The sequence below is a fragment of the Erythrolamprus reginae genome, chromosome 1 (assembly GCF_031021105.1).
Source record: "Erythrolamprus reginae isolate rEryReg1 chromosome 1, rEryReg1.hap1, whole genome shotgun sequence".
Taxonomy (NCBI): Eukaryota; Metazoa; Chordata; class Lepidosauria; order Squamata; family Dipsadidae; genus Erythrolamprus; species Erythrolamprus reginae.
Genome location: NC_091950.1, coordinates 355,064,160 through 355,091,447, shown reverse-complemented (window position 1 = coordinate 355,091,447; position 27,288 = coordinate 355,064,160). Strand labels below are relative to the sequence as shown.

Genomic DNA, 27,288 nt, shown 5'->3' with positions numbered 1-27,288 from the left:
GTCCCCATCTCGCTCTCTCGCTCTCTCTTGCTCGCTTGCCAGCTTCTTTCTCTGGCTCTATCTCTCTAGCTCACCCACTTCTGTCCCCGTCTCTCTCTGTGTCTCTCTCTAGCTCACCTGCTTCTGTCCCCATCTCTATCTATCTATCTATCTATCTATCTATCTATCTATCTATCTATCTATCTATCTATCTATCTATCTATCTCTTGCTCTCTCTCGCTCGCCTGCTTCTGTCCCCGTCTCTCTCTCTCTCTCTCTCTAGCTTGCTTCCCTCCTCCCAGCTTGCTTCCCCATTGTGGCTGTCATGTTTGGGGCGTGTCTGGGGGGGGTGCATAAATGCCTACAAACACGCCCCCAAACAGCCACGACGTTGGATAATCCAGAGTGTCAGATTACTGAAGGACGAATAACCGAGACTCTACTGTGGTTGGAAATGAAAAATAACGGTTTGTCAATTTTAGTGGAGGCCTCTTCCAGGATACTTATTACCTTTCTTATTATATGCCATTTCTATAAAGCCACTTTCTGTGATTTTGAAAAAAACAAATCTTGGATACCACACAGCAAAAATGCTAATAAAATCTCACATTTGATTTGTATTGATGATCCAAAACTTTATGGAAAATCAGAAATTGAAATCCTTCACTGACAAACACTGTAAAAGATTTCAGCATAGCTATAGCCATGGACTTTGGCCTAGAAAAAAATGTGCCGCAGTAGCAATAAATTGAGCTAAAATCACAGACAGTAATGGAATGGAGGTGCCAAATAGCTAAACCATCAGAAGCCATCAGGAGCAAACCTACCTGTGCCTGGGCTTTTTGTAATTGGATAACATCAAGCATGGCCAAGTATAAAAAGTGATTAGTAAAGAATATGTCCAAGAGTGACAAAATTGAATGGAAGGAAACAACATCAGGGCCATATATACCTGGACCATAACTGTAATACAATAAACTGCTCAAATTATCAACTGAACATTAGCAGAGCAGGACAATTTGGACCAAAACACAAGAAAACCTAGACTGTTCACTATGCATTACATCCCCTTAGTGATATTGATAGATTATACCTGCCCTGCAACAATGGAGGCAGAGATTTATTTCAAGGCCAACAAACTGTCAAAGAAGAAAAGTATGCATCAGATGACTATGTGAACGACAGCCAAGAACAACCATTGATGCAAGTTAAAAATTGGAACTTGCTGAATATGCAAAACCAAAACATGAATATTGAAATAATGTAATAAAAATATTCACATATTGCTGGCAAGGGAAGAATATTGCGTAGTCAATCTCTACAAAAGACAGAGGGCAAAGTGGCTAAAAGATAACATCTGTCAATAGCTTACAATTGTAACATTAAGAAAAGAAACTGAAAGCTAGATTTTGGTTGGTCAAGCTTTATATACCAATGTGATTAAGGCTAGAACTTTAAAATTTTCAAATGATTCAAAGTGCAAATTGTGCAAAGAAGCAGAAGAAACAGTAAATCACATACTCCGCTTGTGCAAGAAGATGCACAAACTAATTGTAAACAATAACATGATCCAGTTGCTAAAATAATTCATTGGAACATCTGTAAAATTATCAAATATTGAAAAATTATTGGGATCATAGTGTTAGAAATGTAGTTTAAAAAGAACATGTCAAAATATTGTGAGATTTCTGTATGCAAACTGGTAAACTCTTTGCTTATAGCACAGATTTAATAGTGTTTGAAAAGAAGAACGTGTGGATAACTGATAGGGCAATACCAGGAAATGTTAGAATAGAAGGAAAAGAGTTGTATGGCATAAACCAGCATGATCCCAGTGATCAATAGCACATTGGCACTTCAAAAATTTGCACATTGATAAAAAATTACATCTGTCAAATACAAAATGCTACACTGCTTGGATCAGCACATATATGATACATAGTAACATTCTAGTTTCTTGGGAAGAATTGATGCTTATGAAGATAAAAGAACCTACGTGTAGTATGAAGACCTAAAGAACTGGCAGGTGTGACTTCACCTGATTGTGAACAAGACAGCTTTATCTGAAACAGCTTACACCCTGCAATGATGATATCTGTAACACCATCAAACATCCACAAATATCTATTCCAGCTCCTTGGGAAGGATTCAATAGGTGGACAAAATTACCAAATCCAATATGAAAGTCTGGCTGACTCTGTGACCAACCACAGTAGCAGCAGAATAAAAGAGAAAGAACTAGAGAAAATCACAAAATATAAAGATCTACAAGCAGGGCCAACATCATGGAATTTTGGGGCCCCATACAGCCTAAGTGTCTGCCCCCCCCCCGCCATTTTAAAACTATTTTAAGTCGCCAAGCCACTCCATCCCCCAGGGATCATTTCCCGCTTCACGCCAAGCGAGGCGGTCCCATAGGCCAGTGTTTCCCAACCTTGGCAACTTGAAGATATCTGGACTTTAACTCCCAGAATTCCCCAGCCAGCGAGGAGCTGGAAAGGACGAGGGGAGAGAAAAAACAGGGTACCAGCAGTCGGGCGGGTGTCTTGAGGGGGCACTCCCATCTGGAAGGAACGGAAGAAAGGCGAGGGCGAGCTATGAAGGAAGGAGGGAGGGTGGAAGGAAGGAAGGAAGGAAGGAAGGGTAAAAGGGGCGATCAAGAGAGGAATGGGTGAATGAATGGACGGAGGGTGGGAAGGAAGGAAGGAAAGAGGGAAGGGACAGGAACAGAGGAAGGGTGCAAAGAAAGCAAGGAAAGGTGTGAAAGGGGAGAGTAAGAGAGGAAGGAGTGAAAGAAGGGAGTGAGGGAGGAAAGAAGGGAGGAAGGAGAAGGAAAGCAAGAAATGGAGGGAGAGAAAGAAAGAAAGAAAGAAAGAAAGGGGGAAGGGACAGAACAGAGGAAGGAAGCAAGGAAACTTATCAAAGGGGAGAGTAAGAGAGGAAGGACTGAAGAGAGAGAGGGAGGGAAGAAGGTAGGAAGGAGAAAGAAAAGAAGTAATAGAGGAAGGGAAGGTAAAAGAGAGAAAGAAAAAGAGCAAGAAAGAAAGAAAGAGAGAAAGAAAGAGAATGAAAGAGAAATAAAAATAGAGAGGGGGAATGAAAGAAATGGAAGGAGGGAAGGAAGGAGAGAAAACAAGAGAAAGAAAGAAAGAGAAAGAAAAAAGAATGAAAGAGCAAGAGAGAAAGAGAGAAAGCAGAAATGAGAAGCTGAGAGCTGGCAGGCCAGGAGCCTCGCATGTGCTGTTGGAAGGGGGCTTGGTGGTCCTGGGAGATGGTGAACATTGTTCCTTCTTCCCTCCCAGCACAGAGGGGTGGCTTCCTCCTGCAAGGAGAGCTCTGCTCACCAACCTCTCCCAACGTCTTCCACAAATAGGTTTCAGATGAGAAGCCTCACCTGGGTTCCTGGAGCTCCTTAGAAACAGAACTTCCCAGCAGCGGGGGGGAGGCAGCGTCAAGAAGCGCTCCACACGGCACTGGAAGGGCTCACCTTGCGCTGCGCCGCCCCGGTTCCCCGCTGCACCTCCCCAGTGCAAAGCGCAGGACTGCCGCCTCCCCCTCGCCCCAGGATCTCGCGCTTGCAGCTTCAGGCAGGGGGCTTGCGGGGGGCGGCAAACGGTTGCTTGGAAGCGGAACCTCGGAGCAAGTCAACCGCCTTGCTTCCGCCGGAGAAACACCAAAGCGAGAGCTGGCAAGCGGGGGGGGACAGGGACTGCCTTCCGCGGGAGTTCGGGGGGGTTGGGGCGCGCAGGGGCCGGCAGGCAGGGAGGGAGGCGCCAGCATCGGACGGGTCAGACGGAGCCAGAGGTGTCGGACGGGCAGCGCTTTCGCCTTGGCATTGCGCTGCGCGGGAAGGGCGGTGCCTTCCCTAACCGCGCCTGAAGTAGACCCAGAGGCAGGGTTTTGAGCAATCGGTACTTTTATTCAGCTCAGAGAATAAGTGACAGCTCAGCAAGGCAAAGTGACAATTCAGCGAGTACCGACTGACTCTGCCTGGAGAAACCGCTCCTTTTATACATTTGCGGTTCCCGCCAAAGCTAGAGCCGGCCGCGTCTGAGCCAATCAGGAGCGACTTCCTGCTTCTGCTCAGACAGCGCTGGAAAGAGGAACAAACTATTTACAGGAGTTACAAGGTAGCCATTTCGGATACAACACCCCTCCCCTCATAGTTGGACACATCCATCAAGAAAGCCATGTGACAAAGTCGTCCAATCGGTGGGGCCTCCGAGGAGCTCGCGCTGACCTGCGCAGTTCAATTTCTCCTTCGACACTGACTGTGGAGGATGGCTCGCCGCTGTTCTCCCGGCGCGGCGGACTTGGTCTGGCGGGCCCCACGAAGGCTTCGGAGGACGAGGATGGCTCGGCGTCGCTGGATGGTTCCCCCTGGCCCGATAAGTCTCTTTGCGTGTTTCTCAACTCGGGCAATGTACTAAAGTCTGTTGAAGGGGGAGAGTCCATGTCAGCGGTTTGTGGCAATTGATTTTCTGTTCGCTTTCGAATGTGGTCTATGTGTCGTTTCCACAAACGACCATCCTCTAGTTTTACAATATAAGTTTTTGGTGCATTTTGCTTAACAACAATTCCCTTCATCCAGTTTACATTTCCATCAAAACTTTTTACATATACATTTTGTCCCAAATACATTTCTCTTTCAGGTTTTACACACATTTGGTTATTATTAACACAGAACCTTGGGTTTAACCTGTCTAGTGGTGACCTCAATTTTCTTCCCATCAATAACTCTGCAGGGCTTACATGTGTGTGCGAGTTAGGGGTAATGTGTTGGGTGAGTAAGAATTGGTCCAAGTTTTGTTGCACATCCCCAGGGCCTGACCTGCGCAAAGCCTCCTTTGCCACCCGCACGTAACGTTCTGCCAATCCATTAGCCCAGGGCGAGTAAGGCGAGATGAGGGCATGTCTGACTCCTAGGCCATCTAGGAACAATTCGAATTGCCTGGCCGTTAGCTGTGGCCCATTGTCAGACACTAAGATATCTGGGCAACCATGGGATGCAAACAGTCTACTCAATACCTTAATGGTGGCACTTGTGGTTATGTTGTTCATTGCTATTATTTCCACCCATTTGGAGAAAGCATCAACTACTATTAAAAAATACTGGGACCCCACTGGGCCAGCAAAATCAATGTGGATTCTAGACCAAGGACCAGCAGGCTGTTCCCACTCAGCCGGGGTTGTTTTGGGGGGACTAGGCCGTGACTCTTGGCACGGGTCACACTTTGAAACCCAATTTTCAATATCAGCATCCAGCCCTGGCCACCATAGATGCCCCCTTGCCAGGCTCTTCATCCTGACAATCCCAGGATGACCCACATGTAACATTTTGAGTACCTTTTCCTTTAGGTTTTTAGGGATGATCACTCTATCTCCCCACAACAGGCAACCTTTAACATACGATAACTCAAGCCTTTTGTTTTTAAAATCACACAATTCAGGTTTCACAACATCATCTTGCCATCCCTTTAGAACACAGTTCACCACTTGTTTAAGGATTTGATCTTGCTGCGTGTGTGCAGCTACCTCTTTGGCTGTGGTTAGAGGGTTATCCTCGAGTTCTATCATTAACACATCTGTGGAAGGAACAGGGTCTTCCACTAAGTCTGCTATGGGGCACCTGCTGAGGCCATCTGCGTGATTGATTTCCTTTCCCCCTTTGTGGGTGAGCTCATATTGGTAGCCTGAGAGGAAAAGAGCCCATCTGATTAGTCTTGGAGACATAAAAGGTGGAGTGGGTTTGTTGGGGGCTAGCAGACCTAGTAGGGGCTTGTGGTCAGTGACCAGTTCAAAACTTCTTCCAAAAATATAATTGTGGAACTTCTTTACCCCTGCCACTAATGCTAGGGCCTCCTTGTCTAACTGGCTATAATTCCTCTCTGTGCTGGTCATGGTTCTTGAGAAAAATGCTATTGGGGCCTCTGTCTTATTAGGTAGAACGTGAGCTAGGACTCCTCCTATGCCGTACGGCGAAGCGTCGCACGTGAGCCTAATGGGTAGTGAAGCACTATATTGGACTACTACACTTTTCGAAGTTAATAAATCCTTTATTTGAGAGAAAGCTTCACGTTCAGTTTTCCCCCATGTCCAGCGGGCTTCCTTCTGGAGTAAACGATGGAGAGGCTCTGCTACTGTTGCCTTCTGCTTTAAAAAAACGGAATAAAAATTAAGGAGGCCCAAAAATGCCTGTAGCTCATTCTTATCTCGTGGTTCAGGGGCTTCTCTAATTGCTTTCAGCTTTTCTGTTGTGGGGTGGATGCCTTCTTTATCTATTTTATAACCAAGGAATTCTATACTGTTGGTTCCCCAGACACATTTATCAGGCTTGATTCTTAACCCTTTGTCCTGTAATCTCTTAAGCACTTCCCTTATTCTTTTGTTTACTTGTTCCTGGTTTTCCCCTGCAATTAAGATGTCATCAAAGTATGGAATGGCCCCATTTACCCCTGACAATAGGCGTTCCATAATGCTCTGGAATATTCCTGGGGCTATGCTTACCCCAAACTGTAACCTCGTGCATTTGAAAGCCCCCCTGTGCGTTACAATTGTCTGAGCGTTTGCTGTTTGTTCATCGACCGGAAGTTGCTGGTAAGCTTGCGCCAGGTCGATCTTTGCGAACCTTTTCCCCTCCCCCAGGGAGTGTAGAAGTTGTTGCACAACCGGGATGGGGTAGGGGTGGTGTTGGAGTGCCTTATTCAGGGTCGATTTGTAATCAGCGCAAACTCTTAAAGAACCATCTGGCTTCAGAGGTGTAACTATGGGAGTTTCCCATGGCCCCTGTTCCACAGGGACCAAAATACCTTGGCTAATGAGTTTATCCAGCTGTATGTCTAGTTTGGGGAGAAGCGGAAGGGGGACCCTGCGAGGTTTTAGTCTGATCGGTGGGACCTTGGGGTCAATAGAGAATGATATAGGGGGCCCCTTATACAATCCCAAGGTGGGGCTGAACACTTCAGGGAACTCTTTAACAAAGTTAGGCATATTATCACAGTTTACATTATACACACCCGAAATCTCGATTCCCAACGGTTCCATCCACGCTAACCCCAGAAGAGAGTGCTTGGCCCCCGTTACAATAAGCATTGGAAGGGTACATTTAACATTCTTGAATGCAATAGGTACATTTGCTGTTCCCAGGACCGAGATTATCCCCCCTTGGAAGTCTCTGATCACCAAAGAGGTTTGATTTAGGTCAGCCTTAGACACATTAGGCATATACAGTTTAAATTTTTCCCAGGGCATGATGGTATATCTAGAGCCCGTATCCAGCTCCATTGAGCAAGGCTGGTTATTTAGTAACAATGAGATAACAATTTTAGCCCCCTTTTTGGTTGCCGTGTTATTCACGGAAAATTGAGAGTTACCTCTATAGTAGTCGCGGTTAGCGGTTGAGTAGTTCCGTTGACCCGAGTTGCGGAACGGTCTCCTTTCTCGCGATTGGGGGGTCTGGTTTTGTGGTCGCTGGTATTGTGGCGTGGCGAAAGTTTCTTCCGGTGTTGTTGCTCTGCAAGCAATGGCGATGTGGCCTCTACGGTTGCAGCGGCGGCATGTAGCATCTCGGAAAGGGCATCGATGGCGCTGGTGATTTCCCCGGCAGCCCGCGCAGGGGGCTGGGTGAGTAGCTCTAAGGTGTCTTGGCTGGTCTTGCACCAGGAGGCAGTTGTCCCCGCTGTGAGTTGGTTGGTTGAGGTCGTCTGATTCCACGGCGCTGGAAGACGCGGAGTCAATTTTGGCAATGAGTTCTCGCCTTCCGTGCTCTTTCAATTCTCTAGCCGCTGCGTCGGCTGCTTCTGCGGTTTGCGCTAGTTTAATCACGGTTTGTAGAGTCGGCTCTTCTTCGGTGAGGAGTTTATTTCTCACTGTGCTGCTTTTCATGCCGAAAACCAAGGCGTCGGTGAGGCGAGCTTCCGGGTCTTTAAACTTGCATTGGGCAAGTACCGTTCGAAGCCGCGTTGTAAACTGGTTGATCGACTCGGTTTCCTTCTGAGCCATCATGGAAAATTGATGCCGAAAAACCATGGCCGGTTTGGTCGGCTTGAAATGGCTCGCTAGCTTTTCCTGTAGGACGTCCCACGCTACGGTTCTTGCTTGCTCCGGTTCGGTGAGAGTCTGGGCAAGTCCACGGATTTCTGCGCCGCAGTAATTAAGGAAAATAGCCCGTCTGCGATCGGCTTCGGCGTCCTGTATTCCCACCGCCTCGAGGAAGATCTCGAAGGTGGTCATGTATTCGTCCCAGGTCGTTTTCTCGGGATTGAAGAGTTCCGGAGCCTGGCCGATCTGGACTTTGTTCATTTTGCACGCGATGTTTCTTCCGTCCGTTCGTCGCCAGTGAAGTAGACCCAGAGGCAGGGTTTTGAGCAATCGGTACTTTTATTCAGCTCAGAGAATAAGTGACAGCTCAGCAAGGCAAAGTGACAATTCAGCGAGTACCGACTGACTCTGCCTGGAGAAACCGCTCCTTTTATACATTTGCGGTTCCCGCCAAAGCTAGAGCCGGCCGCGTCTGAGCCAATCAGGAGCGACTTCCTGCTTCTGCTCAGACAGCGCTGGAAAGAGGAACAAACTATTTACAGGAGTTACAAGGTAGCCATTTCGGATACAACAGCGCCTCCACCCGGGTTGGCAGCTGGGCCATCGAGAGGCGCGTCCGGAGCGCTCCAGGAAAGGCTCTGAGCCGCTAACGCTCCTCCGGTGCCGCTCCGCCTCCCGGGGGCCCCCAATTTTCCAATTTGCCCGGGCCCGGGACAGCAGTCCCAGTAATACCCGTCTATCGGCGGCCCTGTCTACAAGTAGAAGAAGAAAAACTGTGGCAAAAGAAAGCAAAAATAGTAGAAATAGTAGTGGGCAGCTGGGGAACAGTCCTAAATAGAGCATCTAGAGCAGGGGTATCAAATTTGCATTGTCACAGCAGCATCACATTGTTTCCTCTTTGTTAAAGCATGGGCGTGGCCAGAGTGTGACGTATCTATCCCACGGCCATGGGTTTGACAGCCCTTTTCTAAAGCATCACTTGAACAATTCCAAAAAGTAGCACAACTTGGAACATATCGTATCCTGCGGCAATACTTTTAACACCATCAAACAACAATAGGTGCCAATTCCAGGTCCTTAGGGAGGACTTGATAAATTGGTAAAAATGCCAAATCCAGTCTGAACATCTGGCTGAACATCTGCCATGAACCATAAAAATAATAGCAACCACAATGAGAAAAAGGTTGAAAAAATATAAGCATGATACTGCTAGGAAAACAGGAAAAAAGTTGTTATGCTATTTTTATTCCTTGTTAAGCAGCTACAGTGATACCTTGTCTTACTAATGCCTCGTCATACAAATTTTTCGAGATACAAACCTGGGGTTTAAGATTTATTTGCCTCTTCTTACAAACTATTTTCACCTTACAAACCCAATGCCGCCGCTGGGATGCCCCACTTCCAGACTTCCGTTGACAGTGAAGCACCCGTTTTTGTGCTGCTGGGATTCCCTTGAGGCTCCCCTCCATGGGAAACCCCACCTCCGGACTTCCATGTTTTTGTGATGCTGCAGGGGAATCCCAGCAGCGCAAAAACAGGCGCTTCGCTGGCAACGGAAGTCCGGTGGTGGGGTTTCCCAGCGAGGGGAGCCTCAGTGAAATCACAGCATCACAAAAACACAGAGGTCCGGAGGTGGGGTTTCCCATGGAGGGGAGCCTCAGGGGAATCCCAGCAGCGCAAAAACGGGCGCTTCGGCTGGCAAAAGGGGTGAATTTTAGGCTTGCATGCATTAATCATTTTTCCATTGATTCCTATGGGAAACATTGTTTCATCTTAAAAACTTTTCACCTTAAGAACCTCGTCCTGGAACCAATTAAGTTTGTAAGACAATGTATCACTGTATTTTATTTAAAAACCTGCAATGTTATTTATTACATGTATGTTCTAACATAATTATTTCATGGGAATATAGTTAGAAACAGGTTTTACACCTTTAACTCTGCTTTGTACTAATCCATTCCCCCCTCCCACGATGTAGTTAATTGTATTTCCAGAATACCTCAAGCCCAAGGGTTTGCCTCGTTATAAATATCAAGACAGATCAGATTGTGATTGTGTTTCAGAGCATCACCGTGTGATGTTTTGTTACTTATTTTAATTTCAAATGCGATATTTCTCATTATTAGTTTTTCCGCTGGCAGCTTGCATAAACATTTTAAAAACACTGTGTAAAATGTTATTTCTCAATCATTTGCATAAGAATACATTAAAATGGAAACAAATGAAATGGGCTAAAAATAAATAAAGGGATAACAACAAAGAATAATAAAACAGCAGGAATGAACAGACTCAAAAGTGTAATTAAAAACCCATAATGTGGGACTAAGTAGCAAAAAAAAAGTTATTGCTGAAATTAAGTTACACGGCTTAGGAGCATTAAAATGTGCTATATTTATCACAAAAGGATGACAAGCCCAAATGTCAGGAAAAGTAGATAAGAAACCATAACTCTACACAATGCACATTTTCCCATTTTGTTAGAGTTACAATTGCTTGTTGACACTGTTCCTTGTAATTTTCTCTTCTGTGTGTATGTGAGAAAAAGGAACAGATTTGTATTTACAGCTGTCTAACTATAGCCAACAGGAAAAAGGAATACAAAAATACCTTTCAGTATTCTCTAGAACAGTGTTTCCCAACCTTGGCAACTCGAAGATATTTGGACTTCAACTTCCAGAATTCCCCAGCCAGCATTTGCTAAAGCATTTGCTGGCTGGGGAATCCTGGGAGTTGAAGTCCAAATATCTTCAAGTTGCCAAGGTTGGGAAACACTGCTCTAGATACACCATATGACTGATCATTCATTTTAAGGGACTGAAACATCCTTCCATTTCTTAATTTCTCAACCCCTCTTCAGCAGCGACCATAGTGAAAAAGTTCACTAGAAAAAGTTGCTGTACTATCATTTGCTTTGGGATTTAAGTAAAGCAGACCTCCTGGAAATTTCAGGACCCTGGAGACATCCCTTCATAACCCTTAACCCAGTGTTTTTCAACCAGTGTGCCGTTGCACACTAGTGTGCCGCGAGACATGGTCAGGTGTGCCGCGAAGCTCAGCAAGAGAGAGAGAAAGAGAGAGAGAGAAAGAAAGCAAGACACAGAGAGAAAGAAAGCAAGAGAGAGAGAAAGAGAGAGAGAAAGAAAGAAAGAAAGCGAGAGAGAAAGAAAGCGAGAGAGAGAGAAAGAAAGAGAGAGAGAAAGAGAGGCAGGGAAGGAGGGAGAGATAGAAAGAGAGCAAAAAAGAGAGGAAGGAAGGAAGAAAGAAAGAGGGATGGACAGAGAAGGGAAGGAAGGAAGAGAGAGAAAGAGGGAGAGAAATAGAGCGAAAGGGAGGAAGAGAGAGATAGGTTTTTGGCCAAACTTTTTTTAGCCCCCCCCCCACTGCCCCCCCTCCCTGCTCAATGTGCCCCACAATTTTATATACGTAAAAAATGTGCCGCAGCTCAAAAAAGGTTGAAAATCACTGCCTTAACCACCTTAACAACAAAAGAATTCCACCCCCCAAAAAAATCACACTCAGCTCATGAGCATTTCTCCCAAATTCTCTTCTCCTTTGAAAGCATTTCTATGGGAAATTCTCTCTTTTTATCTTAAATAAGACCCATAGAGGAACAAAAAATGATATTATCACCCATTCACCTTAGGCAGCAGGAAATATAAAGAGCATGGGGAAAGCATCAAATTATTACAGAAAGGTCGTTTGTTCTGAGCTCCCTCAAACCTATATACGCTTAATTCTATTGTACAATTTAGGGTCAAGGAATTTCCTAGATATTGGAGCATTAGGTTGTTTGTCAAAATTGTCTAGGAGACAGCAATTTGAGTTCCTACATTCCTCCATGTGCCCCCTGCTGTGATTTCTTGTTGTTGTTGTTGCTTGGCAGAGCTCAATTCTGTAGCTGGAAATTGGTGGGAGCATAATTCTGAAATAAAAATCATTCTGAAACTTTGTTATAAACTTAAAATCCTATAGTTATTTCATCTCTCAAACTTTGGATAGTCCTAGAGCTCAGGACATAGATTCTCCGGCAATTTGTGTTCTCATCATGCCCATTACAGCCCCAGGTAATATCCAAACAATGCACATTTCAGCTATCAAAAGGTTTGGTCCAATCTTGTCTACTCGGTTTGGTGGTGGCTTTCAAAAGTTTCCCATTAGTGGTTTATCTGCTCTTTTATGTGGAAGTGGCAAGAACAGAATCTTGGTTCACCTGAATGGCAAACTTGAATTTTGAAGGTTTTTTTTTCTCCCTTAAGTGCCCTGTTTCCAAATGCACCAACTATACATGTGTGCTGGGAATAAGAGGTGTTATACGTTTCCCCTTATTGATTATTTCAGTTCCAAGGAACACCACATACACACACACACACATACACACATACACACAAGCTAACAGTAGATTTGATCTAAGAAATTCAATTCCTAAAACAGGCAAATGTGTTTTACTCAAATTTAATATTTTACATGTACTTATACACTAATTAGAGGGCATTTACCGTATTTTCAGAATATAGGACACACCCTTTTCCTTCCTAAAAGAAGCTGAAAATTTTTGGCTATGACTTATGACTTATACTTTGAATGTAGCTTTTTCCGAAGTTTTTTTTCAGCCATAACTAAGTGCTAATGATCTTCCCAGATCTTACTATGCAGGCTTTTTCATTGTTACTCTCTCTGGAAAATGTTTTTCTAAATCTTTGCAGACTTTTTTTTCATTGCTCAACTTGCTCTGAATAAGTTTCTTTCCAGCCCTAACAAGGTGCTAACAATGTTCCCAACTCTTACCAGCTTGCAGGCTCTTTCATTGTTACTCTCTCCAAATAAGGTTTTTAAAGCCCTAACCTGGGGATAAAATTATGTATTGAAGCTGACCAGATCAAGGACGCTAGCCAGGTGAATACTATATAGGCAGATTTCTTCCCCCCCCCCCATTTTGTCCCCAAAAACTAAGATGCACCTTATACTCCAGTGCATCTTATACTCTGAAAAATAGGGTATCTCTCATATCAATGAGATATAAATTATTTGAATGAATATATTTATAGACAGGGCCATATGCCATGAATCTAACTGGTTCAGCAACATCATATAGACTTCTTCAAGTATGTGTGTATCCTAGGACTGCTGTGTAAATCCATACTGTACATGAACAGAATTAGGTTTAAGAGTTTAGGTTTTGTTGCCTTGAGAGAATTGTCAAATGTGTATGTACAGCCATGCATTCCACACTGCAAAGCCCAAGGAAATATTTAGCCTTTCTTAGGAAACCTGTTAAAAGTCTTCCTGTGAGAAGCTTGATCTCATCCTGATGGTTTGTGCCCTCTAGGGCACTGCAACAAATACTTATGCAAGTTATTTTTTCTCCTTCTGTTGAACTGCAGGTGGTGGAGGCGGCTGGAATGATAACACTTCCTTCCTCTGGTCGGGAAAATCCTTGCTGGAAGGCGCTACCGGAGGAAAATCCTGCCCCCAAGCCATGAAGAAGTGGGGGTGGGAGACAAGAGGGGGTTTCGGAGGGGGTGGAGGGGGGTGCTCCTCAGGTGGAGGAGGCGGAGGATATATAGGTAAAGTGGCTTTGTGTTCAAGGTGTCCCTTTCCCTCCCTTAGTGCTAATGCTCAGCAAAATCTTGAAATATTTTTTCCCTATAATTGACATATCTATATTTACCCTGACATCTATCTGTATATTAAATTTTTCATAATGCTGCATATTTATACAGGGTGTCCAAGAATCTGCATGGCTGAATTATAGTAATGTATCCATTGCTATATTTTAAATTCTGTATATAACCTTGGCTAAAAGAGGAGGGAGGACAGCTGTGAGGAACTTCTGTTTTTCCAAAGGCAAAAAAAGCATGTCACTTTTCACAGCTTGACACTAAGATGCGTAAATATGCTGGAAAGTGTTCTTTGCTTTCCGATTTTGAATTGTGCAATGGCCATTGTGCAAAAAAAATATGGAAACCTAAAAGGATCTTTATTGACAAGCGATGACTTGGAAAAATTGTATGCAGAATTCTTGACCCCTTTGTATATATTTGCCTTACTAGACGAATATTGTCAAATATATTTTAATGAAAAGAACCCAGGAAAAAAAATCAACTTTTATGTTTGTGTTATGAAGGCTGGTTTGGCTCAAGAGAGAGACATTTATTTGGCATTACTTTCTGGCATTAAATCTCTGCAAATTATACTATTACCTCTGTCAAACTGTTAAAATACCCTTTGGCATTAGTGCAAGTCCAAATTTGTGCCATAGTCAATGTGGCAGAATGTTTGACAAAAGTATCCAAATGCACCCTATTTGGTGAAAAGAAATTTCTCATGAGGACATGCCATCAACCTTCAAAATTGTACTGAAAATGTTTAAAAGATGGTGATGTTTGCTTTTTGCTCCTTAACGTTACAAAAGAACAAATCACATGAACCATTGTGTTTGGTGGATGTGGTGGTATCAAAGAACTGTTTTCATTAAGAGATGTTTTTTTCTTTTTATTATGAACATCCCTTAGCCCAAAGTTCAAGAGATTAAGCAAATAAATCAGGCCTTTTATGTTCCTTGCAAATGGTTTGCCAAGAAATTTAACAGTGCCACCAGAAGAGAAGACTTATAAGAATAGGTCTTAGTACTTACTGGCTGTTAGATACTGCCTAGCTTAAAATGGCCTTTTCAAGAAAAAACGTTTTTTGCAAAAAAAATTATCTTCAATCACTCTGAGCATTCTGAATCTCACTTCTTCTCACTTATATACTGCTCAAAAAAATAAAGGGAACACTCAAATAACACATCCTATGTTAACTGAATAAATGAAATATTCTCATTGAATACTTTATTCTGTACAAAGTTGAATATGCACAACAGCATGTGAAATGGATTGTCAATCAGTGTTGCTTTCCAAGTGGACAGTTTGATTTACTTGGAGTTATATTGTGTTGTTTAAGTGTTCCCTTTATTTTTTTGAGCAGAGTAGATAAATTATGATACCTTACTTTATTAACGCCTTTGACTTCAAGTGAGGTAGATGCGATGACTACTGTGTTTGTATTATAATAAGATAAATATTTTATGTTCATTATATATACCAGAATGTGAGAACCAGTTCAGGTCCATGTGAAATACATAGCTATCTATGCTTATTCAGAAGAACTTACAGAAAACCCTGTTCTGTTGCGCATTGTTGAATGATGCAAATAGTACAGATGACCTTTTACACCAAACTAAAAACACATTGTAGTAACTATCATGGTAATCTCTCTTCAAAAATATATTTGAGAATCTCAGAGGAAACTAATAAATATTTACAGCATTTAATTTAACTGTACACGTATTTCATAAATACATCTAGCATTCTCAAAAGATATTTTGGATTATAATTGCCAATAATCAGTACAGATGTTATAACCTAAAAGATTTGTCAACACTCTCTCATATGTACATACTTTCTCTTGGAAAAAATAGAATGATGTCTCCTCTATGAATATTTAAATTTACCAATGATTTAGTTATGTATTCTTTTCTTGAAAGAGCAACTGGGATTGGTTGAATGATTGGCTTGGTAAATTGGTAGATTGGTTGATGGGTTGATTGGCTTGAACAAAAATTACAATAGAGTAGAGTAGAATACAACACAACAGAACACAACAGAATAACAGAGTTGGAAGGGATCTTGGAAGTCTTCTAGTCTAACGTACTGCTTAGGCTGAAAACCCTATACCTTTTTTTCCCTTGGGTGCCGAAAGAACATGCATGCACACTATCTCATCATGCGTGAGTGCCACACCCATAATTCAATGCCTGGGGAGGGCGAAAACAGCTTCCCCTACCCCCTGGAGGCCCTCTGGAGGCCAGAAACGGCTTGTTTCCCAACTTTTGGTAGGCTCAGTAGGCTCATGCTTTACCCTTCCCAGGCTCCATAGGTTTCCCTGGAGCTGGAGGAGGGTAAAATGCCCTCCCCCATCCCCTCAGAGGCTCTCTAGAAGCCAAAAATGTTCTCCCAGAGCCTCTGTGTGAGCCAAAAATAAGCTGGCCAGCACCCACATTTATTTGTTTATTTGTTTATTATTTGTTTATTTATTTATTTATTTATTTATTTATTTATTTATTTATTTATTAAATTTGTATGCCGCCCCTCTCCGTAGACTCGGGGCAGCTCACAGCAGTGATAGAAACAATGTACAATACAAATCTAATAATACGAAGTTAAAAACCCATAATTTAAAAAACATGCACACAACACACCATACAGAAATTATATAGGCCTGGGGAAGATATTTCAATTCCCCCATGCCTGACGGCAGAGGTGGGTTTTGAGAAGTTTACGAAAGGCAAGGAGGGTGGGGGCAATTCTGATCTCTGGGGAGAGTTGGTTCCAGAGGGCCGGGGCTGCCACAGATAAGGCTCTTCTCCTGGGTCCCGCCAAATGACATTGTTTAGTCGACAGGACCCGGAGAAGGCCAACTCTGTGGGACCTAACCGGTTGCTGGGATTCGTGCGGCAGAAGGCGATCTCGGAGATATCCTGGTCCGATGCCATGCCATGCATGTTGGAGCTGAGCTAGGGCAACAGCTCATGTGCCAGCAGATATGGCTCTGCGTGCCACCTGTAGCACCCGTGCCATAGGTTCTCCACCACTGCCCTATACCATAGGGTTAAATAAATAAACAATAAGAAATGAATGCACAGTTTCATAACCCATTTTAACATTCGCTGCCATTTCACAATTACCATATTTATCCCCAAGTTTATATACTAGAGAGATTGTTGTAGACTGAATAAGCTAATAAAAGAATAGTCACTTAATTATTACTACTTGTGTATAGCTTAACTTTTTCATACCATTATATTTTCAGCCTTTCACTCAAGTGGCTGTACAGAGATTATGTTATGCATTTTTTTTCTAATTTGTCATCTTTCTGGCTGGGACCTTGCCATAATGTTCATCTACTTCATTAATAACCCAACAGTCTTGTTAAACAGATATTCTGAATGTTAGAGGCTTAAAAAACCATTAAGCTGCAACCATATGAAATGTATTGGATATTTTGCCAGATGTATGCTTTTTTCTCTGTTAGATGCTTTTTTTTGATAGTGTTGATCACTGGTATAATTTATTTACCTGCATTTGACAAAAACCATAAAGGTAGCCATGTTGCATGAAAAAATGTTTTGTGTCACCTGAAAGATGTATTGTGGCATAAACTTTAGAAGGTCAGACCACTTAATCAGATCTATTCCCACTGCTGATGAATAGACAAAGCATGTTTGAAATATAAACAAATTCATGAAAATGAATAAGTACTTTCTAAAGCTCCAAGTCTGTAAAGTTAAGTTTATGAATGTATTCCAATTGGCCAAATGTATGTGTATTAAGTACAAGAATTTTATAAATCTATGGTAAACTAAAATGATCCTTCTTTGATTGTTCAGTGTGAATAATCAAAAGAGAAAGTTAAATAGAGTCTTTGGCCTCATTTTTTTTTAATATTATCTTGAAACATGGTTCAACGTATTGCTTCAACCACAACAACACTAGAGCACATAACAGATTCAAGATCAATATTAACAGCTCCAAACTTGACTGTAAAAAATACGACTTTAGTAATAGAGCTGTTGAAGTGTGGAACTCATTACCAGACTCCGTAGTATCATCCCCTAACCCCCAACATTTTACCCTTAGACTGTCCACGGTTGACCTCTTCAGATTCCTAAGAGGTCAGTAAGGGGCATGCATAAGTGCACTAGAGTACCTTCCGACTCCTGTCCTATTGTCTCTCCTATATATCTCCTATATATATATATCCCATATATCTTCTCTTCTATTCCTTTATCTTTCTTCTATTCTCTCTTTGATTTATCATATCCTATACTCTCTCTTCTATTCCTTCTCTAATTTTATTTTCCTTTTTCCCCTTGAATTTTCCTTTATCTTCATTGTGTGTTAGTGTATTGGACAGAATTAAATAAATAAATAAATAAATAAATAAATTAAAAAAAATGTACTTAAGAGTTCCTAATCACAAGAGTTTCCTAAGATGATCACTTTAATTGATGTTGGAATATCCAAAGAAAATGGTCAAAACATCCTGTGATTTTGTTTCTGAATGATATCATTTTTAATATGTAGTAATGTATTACCATACATTACTACATATTAAAAATGATCCATTGGCATAGTGATCTATCATCACTATGCCAATGGATCATTATATCTATTGGATTTAATTCTATATTCATTTGTATTCAAAATATAATTTTATCTCTTATACTAATTGGCCTTTTAGCCTCATTATCCTGAAAGATTGTGAGTTGTATTTTTGCAACATTCATATTACTCACATAAAGCTCACACACAAAATTATGCTACAATGTATTATTTAATCTTAAAGTGTCACAAGAGATTTTGCTGCTCTTTGATGTGCATTAGCGGAATCCCTACAAAAATTATTTAAGATGTTTTCCAATTCTGTAGGTGGCAATGCAGCAGAGCAAAATGACCCAGAAATGGATGGAGAGGATGGTGTATCCTTTATTAATAGCCAGTATGGTTCACTTTTTACTCCTGCGTTAAAAGGTATTTTCATTTATTTATTTTATCACATGTAGAGATAGAATATCCACAGTATGTCTTTTGAAACATCTTTAAAACATTACATGAGAATTAGGCCTGGTAAAAACCTCTTAGGAAGGAATTACGTTCTACCTTCCTAGACACCAATCTTTTCTAAGCTGATGCTCTCCAGATGTTTTGACTACTATTCCCCTAATACTGAATTATTATGCCCAGCAAATATGCTGGTTAGGAACTATAGTTCTACCACAACTGGGGCAATACCATGAGGGGTGGGATGATCTCCAATAGAGATGGGTAGAATCTGGAACAATTCAAACCAAATATTTTCCAGTAAAGGTGAAAAAGTAATTCTCCTCTTCTGCAGATGTGCCTTTGTAGCAAAATCCATAGACAAAAAGATTCACATGGAAATATAATTTTCTTTTAAATTATTATTATTATTATTATTATTATTATTATTATTATTATTATTATTATTATTTATTAGATTTGTATGCCGCCCCTCTCCGTAGACTCGGGGCGGCTCACAACAGTGATAAAGAACAATATGTATTGACAAATCTAATAATTTAAAATCTAAAATAGCAATTGTACATTTAAAAAATCTAAAAACAAGGAACCCCAATTTAAAAAGAAAAAAAGAAAAAAACATACATACAGTCATATCATGCACTAACACTACATAGGCAGGGGGAGATGTCTCAGTTCCCCCACGCTTGATGACAGAGGTGGGTTTTGAGGAGTTTACAAAAGGCAAGGAGGGTAGGGGCAGTTCTAATCTCTGGAGGGAGTTGATTCCAGAGGGTCGGAGCCGCCACAGAGAAGGCTCTTCCCCTGGGTCCCGCCAGATGACATTGTTTAGTCGACGGGACCCGGAGAAGGCCAACTCTGTGGGACCTGACCGGTTGCTGGGATTCGTGCGGCATAAATCATATGTGCAAGTAGCAATATTATACTACTGAAAGTACTGGGCAGCTACTTCTGCTTACCACGCTACCCTGCCACTTCCAGTAACTTAAGCTATTTGCCCCTATCAGTTTTGCTGGTAGTTTCACATTTATTCTACTTACTGCTTTTTTATTTAGGGTATTACGAATCTTTGACTTACAGGTATTATAAAAATCAATAATTCTTCCATCTACTCTCTAGTGACAGAGGGGCATGGTGAAGTCAGCATTAAGCTATATTTGAACTGCAGTCATTGTGATCATGATATGTGCCACGGAGATTTGAAGACTCAGGAAATTATTTGCATTTGTGGCTATGGATATGTGTTGGCTAATGATGGTGTCTCTTGCATAGGTAAGACATGGCCTAACAAACATTAATTATTTTGCTCTCTGTCTATGTTGGGTTACATCCAATCAGACCCCATTTCTGATTTTGGATTCTGATTACAATGGCAAAACAAATTTTAGGGCAGCTCATTGTGGAAGTGCAATTGATCATTTCTGCAATTGTACTAATTCTAGCTTTCTTGCAAGTGTTTATGTACTACCTCCACATGACACTACATTTTAAAATGTGTGCATCCAAGACACCTTTTTTACTAGTCCAAAAATATGTGAGTCCATGCTTTTCTACAGATAGAATAGAATTCTTTATTGGCCAAGTGTGATTGGACACACAAGGAATTTGTCATTGGTGCATATGCTCTCAGTATACATAAAAGAAAATATACATTTCTCAAGAATCATGGGGTTCAACACTTAATGATTGTCATAGGATACAAATAAGCAATCAAGAAGCAATCAATTTTAATATAAATTGTAAGGATACAAGCAACAAGGCATACAGTCATAAGAGGGAGCAGATGGGTGAGAGGAACAATGAGAAAAACTAATAGTAATAGTAATGCAGCCTTAGTGAATAGTTTGACATGGTGAGGGAGTTATTTGTTTAGCAGAGTGATGTGTTGGGGGAAAAAATGTTCTTGTGTCTAGTTGTCTTAGTGTGCAATGCTCTATAGTGGCATTTTGAATGTAGGAGTTAAAACAATTTATGTCCAGGAGCTAAGGGTCCATAAATATTTTCACAGCCCTCTTTTTGACTCGTGCAATATACAGGTCCTCAATGGAAGGCAGGTTGGCAGCAATTACTTTTTCTGCAGTTCTGATTGTCCTCTGAAGTCTGTGTCGGTCTTGTTGGGTTGTAGAACCAAAGCAGACAGTTGGAGAGGTGCAGATGACAGATTCAATAAATCCTCTGTATATAGATTTTTTTTTAATGGGAAAATAACAGGAAGAGAAGTTGAAAACAACTAATATATTATCATGTTTATATTCCAGATGAACTGATCCTGCCCACCAAGAATCCTCCTCTTTCTTTGGTCTTGTCAGTAGTGACTTCAGCTCTGGTTGCTGGTCTTATTCTAGCCTTCTCGGGAATTATGATAGGTGAGTTCTTTGTTCACACCCAATATATAAATTATCCACACAACTCATTGACCTATTGACTGATTGACTGACTGACCAACTGATTGATTGATTGATTGATTATGTGCCATCAAGTTGGTATTGATTTTTAGTGACAACAATCTTCTCCAGGATGATCTATCTCCAAATAGGATCTTCAGAACTCCCAATGGTGTACCTCTTGTCATTGTAATTGACTCCATCCATCATTCTGCTGGACATCAACTTCTCTTTCCTTCCTCTACTCAAGAGAGTCTTGGCATAGCACATTAACAATATGTAATTTGAGACTGGTCATTTGTATCTTGAGTGAGGATTCTACATTGAGTTTCTCTATGGTTTGTTTGTTTGTTTGTTTGTTTGTTTACTTTGTTATCTGTGATATTTTCTCCAACATCAAAATTCAAAATTGTAAATGCTCTTTTCATTCTACTTTCACACAATTCAGTTTTGTGGAATATTGCACAATAGCCTGCACTTTGTTAAGTCTCCTTTCTCTGGTATTGTTTATAGACTAATATCTCTCAATCTGTTGCCTACTAAATAATTCTCCGCATTTGGTGACATAAGTTAGAAACTTTACTGATTTTTCTCCTATTGCTTGCCATATTTTTATAGATAGTCTATCAATTCCTTTAGCCTTTGACGTTGTTTATGACTGGGATACTGATCTAACATCATCTTTTAATGCTAGAATTAAAAAGGGAATATCTTTTCAGATACCTTGCATATTGATATCTTTACTACTCAGAATTTCAGTAAACACATTCCATCTTTGTTTGATCTAATTAGTATCTGTCCATTGGCATCCTTTAGTGTACCAATTCCAAGTTGGAAACTTCTCCTTGAGTTTGGAAATCTTTTGGAAGACTTTCCTTGTTTGTCCATGCCTGTTTCCATCTTGAATGTCTTTACAGATGACATTGTAATTCTTTTTCTTACCTCTTCTAACAGCACTCTGAAATTCTTTTTTCCTTCTAAGATTTTTGTCTTTCTTGGCTTTGGCTACTTTTTTCTCCTTGGCACTTCCCATTGTCTGTTCTGACATGCTGTATGCTTTCTTCTGTTTCTTGATCTTTGGCAGTCTCTCATTCATTCTTAATAACTGCTTTGATTTCATTCCATAGTTCCTATCAATGAGGTTTCCTATCAATGAGGTTCAGGACTACAAAACGATTCCTGTTGTTCTGCTTAAAAATGGTGAGTATCTAGTCAAGATCCTATCATGGAAACTGTCTGGCTTTGTGCTACTACTTTATCTTGACTTGGAACATCCACATGTTTCTGAATTAGTCCCTAGGCACAACATTGCTATTATAACTGAGCCTTTCTATCTCTTTGTATTAATAATATAATCAGGTTTTGTATAGTCCATCTGGTAAGGTCCATGTATGTAACCTTGTTTTGGTTGTTTCAAGAACTGTTAGCAATAAAGAAACAAATAAGTCAGACTGATAAGTCATTCTCCTACTTTTTTCTATTTCCTAGGCTATATAGTCCTATTTTCCCTCCTAATTTTTATATCAGTCTCTCCAACCACAAGGAGACATCTTGCCTGCATATGTTCTGTTGATTCTAGCTTAAACTTGACCATAAAATTCACCAACCACCTCTTCTTCTGCATCAGTGGTTGGGGCATAAACTTGGATAATCAATATATGCCAAACCAATTGATATCAGTTGGGCATTGACTGTATTGTACCATGTACTGTCTTTATTATATCTTTCTGGACCATGAAAACAGTGCTGATTCTTCTTTGTTTTTCACATCCTGAGTAATAAACAATATGGACTTCTAACTGAAAGCATCCAATTCCAATCCATTTCAATTAGTTCACACCTAAGATGACAGTCTCTGGTAGATACATTTCATCTTCCATTGTACAAAGATTTCCCATGGTCAAGTTTCTTATATTCCACATTTCCAATGTGACTTCACAATTACAACTTCAGACATTTTTCTGCATTCAGCATCAGCCACTAGACCTCCCTAAAGCTTTACTATAACTTCATAAACTCCATTATTACTCTGAAAGATCCTTAGTTGTTCCTCAATAATATGGTGAATGCCAGCTGACTCAAAGGACCCATCATTTGACACTATATTGTCGGTTATTTTATTTTGTACATTTGTATGGTTTTCCTGATCAACTATAGGAGTGGTTTATAATTTTCTTCTCCAATTCTGTATGTAATGGATGTCTTTGCAATTGTTACTAGATAATCATTTGCTTTCCTGCTTACTTTAACTAGTCACCTGGGATGGTATTCATAGTTTGGATGATCCTATTGGGAGTCTGTACTCTTGGCATACATTCCTGATGTTCTCTGCTTATCCCTTCCTGGAACATGCACTTACCCTTGTCACAATAAGGCATCAAAGCAGGACTTAAGGAGGCAGAGACATTTCTTCCTGTGTATCAACTGCGTAACCTGGTGCCCTCAAGGCAAACTAGGAATATGGCTAGGCCTTCTGCCGCACAAATCCCAGCAACTGGTTAGGTCCCACAGAGTTGGCCCTCTCCGTGTCCCGTCGACTAAACAATGTTGTTTGGCGGGACCCAGGAGAAGAGCCTTCTCTGTGGCGGCCCCGACCCTCTGGAACCAGCTCCCCCCAGAGATTAGAACTGCCCCCACCCTCCTTGCCTTTCGTAAAGTTCTTAAGACCCATCTCTGCCGTCAGGCATGGGGGAACTGAGACATCTCTCCCGGGCCTAAACAGTTTATACATGGTATGTTTGTGTGTATGTTTGCTTTTAATAATGGGGTATTTAGTGTTTTTTAAATTATTAGATTTGTTCTTACATTGTCTTTGTTATTGTTGTGAGCCGCCCCGAGTCTACAGAGAGGGGCGGCATACAAATCTAATTAATAATAATAATAATAATAATAATAATAATAATAATAATAATGATGATGATGATGATTTCTGTGATCCCAAATCATTTCAATGGCACAAGGTTGGTAAGGCTGCTTCATTGACTAAATTACATGAAAAAGTATTTATTTCAATTATTTTAAATATTGATGCGATTGCATCTGCCATTTGGGCCATCTTAAACCCCCCACCCCAAAAGTAGTATCATCTCCATCTTTACTCACCTTCCATAAGAACTTAAAGACCTGGGTTATAGGCTCCAATGGAGGGGTTTCACATTGGGGGTGGCTGATAGATTAACAATAAATCTCACTTCCCATTTTATTATATTCCCTCCCTCTCCATCTTTTTTCCTAGGTTTTTTATACTATTACATTTATATTATTCAGTTTGATGCAGGTCTATATTTTAACATTGTAAGCTGCTCAGAGTTAGGGTGAAGTAAGATAGGCGGCTAATGAATTTTATAAAAAAGAAGAAGCAAATTGTTTCTAGGAAGATTCAACCTTCATTGTTGAATCAGTACTATGTGTATCAATGTAATTGTATATATGATGAGGGGATTTTTAATCATATGGATCAAATATTCCAAGACTTAGGGCTAAAGTTAGAAACATAGAAACATAGAAGACTGACGGCAGAAAAAGCCCTCATGGTCCATCTAGTTTGCCCTTATACTATTTCCTGTATTTTATCTTACAATGGATATATGTTTATCCCAGGCATGTTTAAATTCAGTTACTGTGGATTTACCAACCACGTCTGCTGGAAGTTTGTTCCAAACATCTACTGCTCTTTCAGTAAAATAATATTTTCTCATGTTGCTTCTGATCTTTCCCCCAACTAACCTCAGATTGTGCCCCCTTGTTCTTGTGTTCACTTTCCTATTAAAAAACACTTCCCTCCTGAACCTTATTTAACCCTTTAACATATTTAAATGTTTCGATCATGTCCCCCCTTTTCCTTCTGTCCTCCAGACTATACAGATTGAGTTCACTATAAGTTCCTTCCTCTACTCCTACTCAAGACTTCTTCTTTACAATACATATGTTCTACCACTGAGCCATGGCTCTTCTGATTTCATATATAGCAAATTCAATAGTCAGCAAACTTTTAAATGAAATTGATAACATATGCATTGATTCTTTATCAGGCACCATATTATTCATGCAGTACATTCAGTAAGCTATTTGATGTGTTTATCTATGGACTATGTTCATGATTCCATGTCAGCTAACTTTAGGGATGTCTGATAGAAGCAGCAGCATTGTTGCAAATAAACCTTTCAGATGTATTCTTCATTAGGATCCTTGTAACATTATGCAGAACAAGCCAGCTCTGTAATTCTTGTTATTGTGGTTGAGAAGGTGAGAATAAGCAATAAAGATTAGATTAGGATCATCTTATGAATTCATTAGAGAGGCAAGATTCAAACCTGGAAAAATATGGTCTCATTATTTTGAACCACGGAATATGATTCCAGGATTAGAACATGCCTGTGACCAGATAAACAGTCATTTATTCTCTAAACAGCCAATAGATTAGATGTAAATTTCTGGAGTCAGAACAAATACAATAATTAACAGATATGGTTAATTAACTATTTAGAAATTTTAAATCCCCACTATATATGTATGTGTGCACACATTGCTATATTTTCCAGCTGTTTCCCCCTCCCTCCCCCTTCCCAAAGACATTAACTTCTTATACTCTCATTACAAGATTTTGAATGAATATTTTATTTGACTTTTAAAAGCCATCATCCTGCATTGGAAGAAATTATAATTGGTTTCTCAAATCCTGTCCTACATCTTGCACACAGCCTAGTAATTTATCTGTTGTAACAGAAATAATGTCACTGCAGCAAAATCTACAACACAGCACAGGGTTAAACTTCCCAGAATCAAGAACGTGCTGTGGGAAATTCTGTGCCCTGTTCCAATTACTCTTTTAAAGTAACTTTTTACATGTCCAATTAATTTTGATCTACACTCTACCTCTCCACCATTCCCAACCACCGCATACAGCATGTATTGCTCCCACGGGATTTTCAAAGGTTAGAACTAGCTGAAGTCGGAAGTCCATATAAAGTTATTTATTTCCTTTTTAAAAAAACCTTAAAAGCTTTCAAAGACAAAATAATATTGGAAAACTAGCGGTGAAGATAGGCTCTAAAATATTTTTTTTTAAAAAGATACTGACGTGATTTACACATATGTCCTTATTTTGTGTTTTGTATGAACCATCTCAAAGTTCAGATAAGAAAATATGAAAAATGTAGAAGGGGGTTCAAACCCTGGCAGGTATTGTCTGCTCGCACCAAGCAGGCATACCATTTCAGCTTTGCTAGCAGGGGAGAATGCTTTTTAGGGAAGGACATGGTTTATTCATCCTGCAACAGATTCGCATCTTTTTAAGGCTGTTTTATTACTCAGAAGAGACCAAGTTTAGAATGTTAGTGATAGTTAATACCTCCTATTAACTTAATAAACATATAAAGGTATCCAGGGTCCAATACAATTTTGAGACAATCTTGGGAACAACCGTTAAATAATGGGAATGATAGGTATTAAACATTTTAACTGCACTGCAGGACAGACAGATAGACAGCTTCATCTCATCCTAAGTACTCCAGGACTGTATAGAGTATATACTTACAGGACCGCCTTCTGCTGCATGAATCCCAGCATCCAGGTAGGTCCCAGAGAGTTGGCCTGAGTCGGCCAGGTTCCATCAACTAGACAATGTTGTTTGGCAGGGCCCAGGAGAAGAGCCTTCTCTGTGGTGGCCCTGGCCCTCTGGAATCAGCTCCCCCCCAGAGATTCGTACTGCCCCCACCCTCCTTGTCTTTCATAAGAACCTGAAAACTTATTTATGCTGTCAGGCATGGAGGCATTAAACCCCAGCCTCTGGCCATTGAATGTTTAGTATACTAGTGGTTGTAATTGTATGAATGATTTTTAATGTTTAGCCTTTTTATAATATTTTAATTAACTGCTTATATTAATTGCATTTAGCCATGTTATTGTACACTGTTTTGGTTACTGATATGTTGTGAGCTGCCCCGAGTCCACAGAGAGGGGTGGCATACAAGTCAAATGAATGAATGAATGAATGAATGAACAAACAAACACATACATACATACAAAGATACATACATACAAAGATACAAAGATACAAAGATACATACATACATACATACATACATACATACATACATACATACATACATAAACTCCCAGGGTCGGGTTCCTCTTACCTTCTCTACCTGTTTGCATCGCGACAGAAGTACACCTTTTGCTTCCATCATGTTGTGCAAACCATCAGGAAATTGCCCTCTGCGCATGCGCGGGATCCTTTGCACATGTGCAGAGGGTTCTTTTGCAAGCCGAGGCGACTGGAGGAC

The 27,288-nt window shown here is 40.7% G+C and overlaps 1 protein-coding gene across 1 annotated transcript in view; it reads left to right on the top strand.

The window, feature by feature from the left end:
- The window catches only part of ALK (ALK receptor tyrosine kinase), a 169,957-nt gene that overhangs the window by 97,230 nt on the left and 45,439 nt on the right, over nucleotides 1–27,288 (top strand). The window contains exons 8-11 of the mRNA XM_070734303.1: nucleotides 13,401–13,583; nucleotides 18,489–18,590; nucleotides 19,740–19,892; nucleotides 20,879–20,986. Coding sequence (XP_070590404.1) covers nucleotides 13,401–13,583; nucleotides 18,489–18,590; nucleotides 19,740–19,892; nucleotides 20,879–20,986 — 546 coding nt within the window. The remainder of the gene's footprint in view (nucleotides 1–13,400; nucleotides 13,584–18,488; nucleotides 18,591–19,739; nucleotides 19,893–20,878; nucleotides 20,987–27,288) is intronic.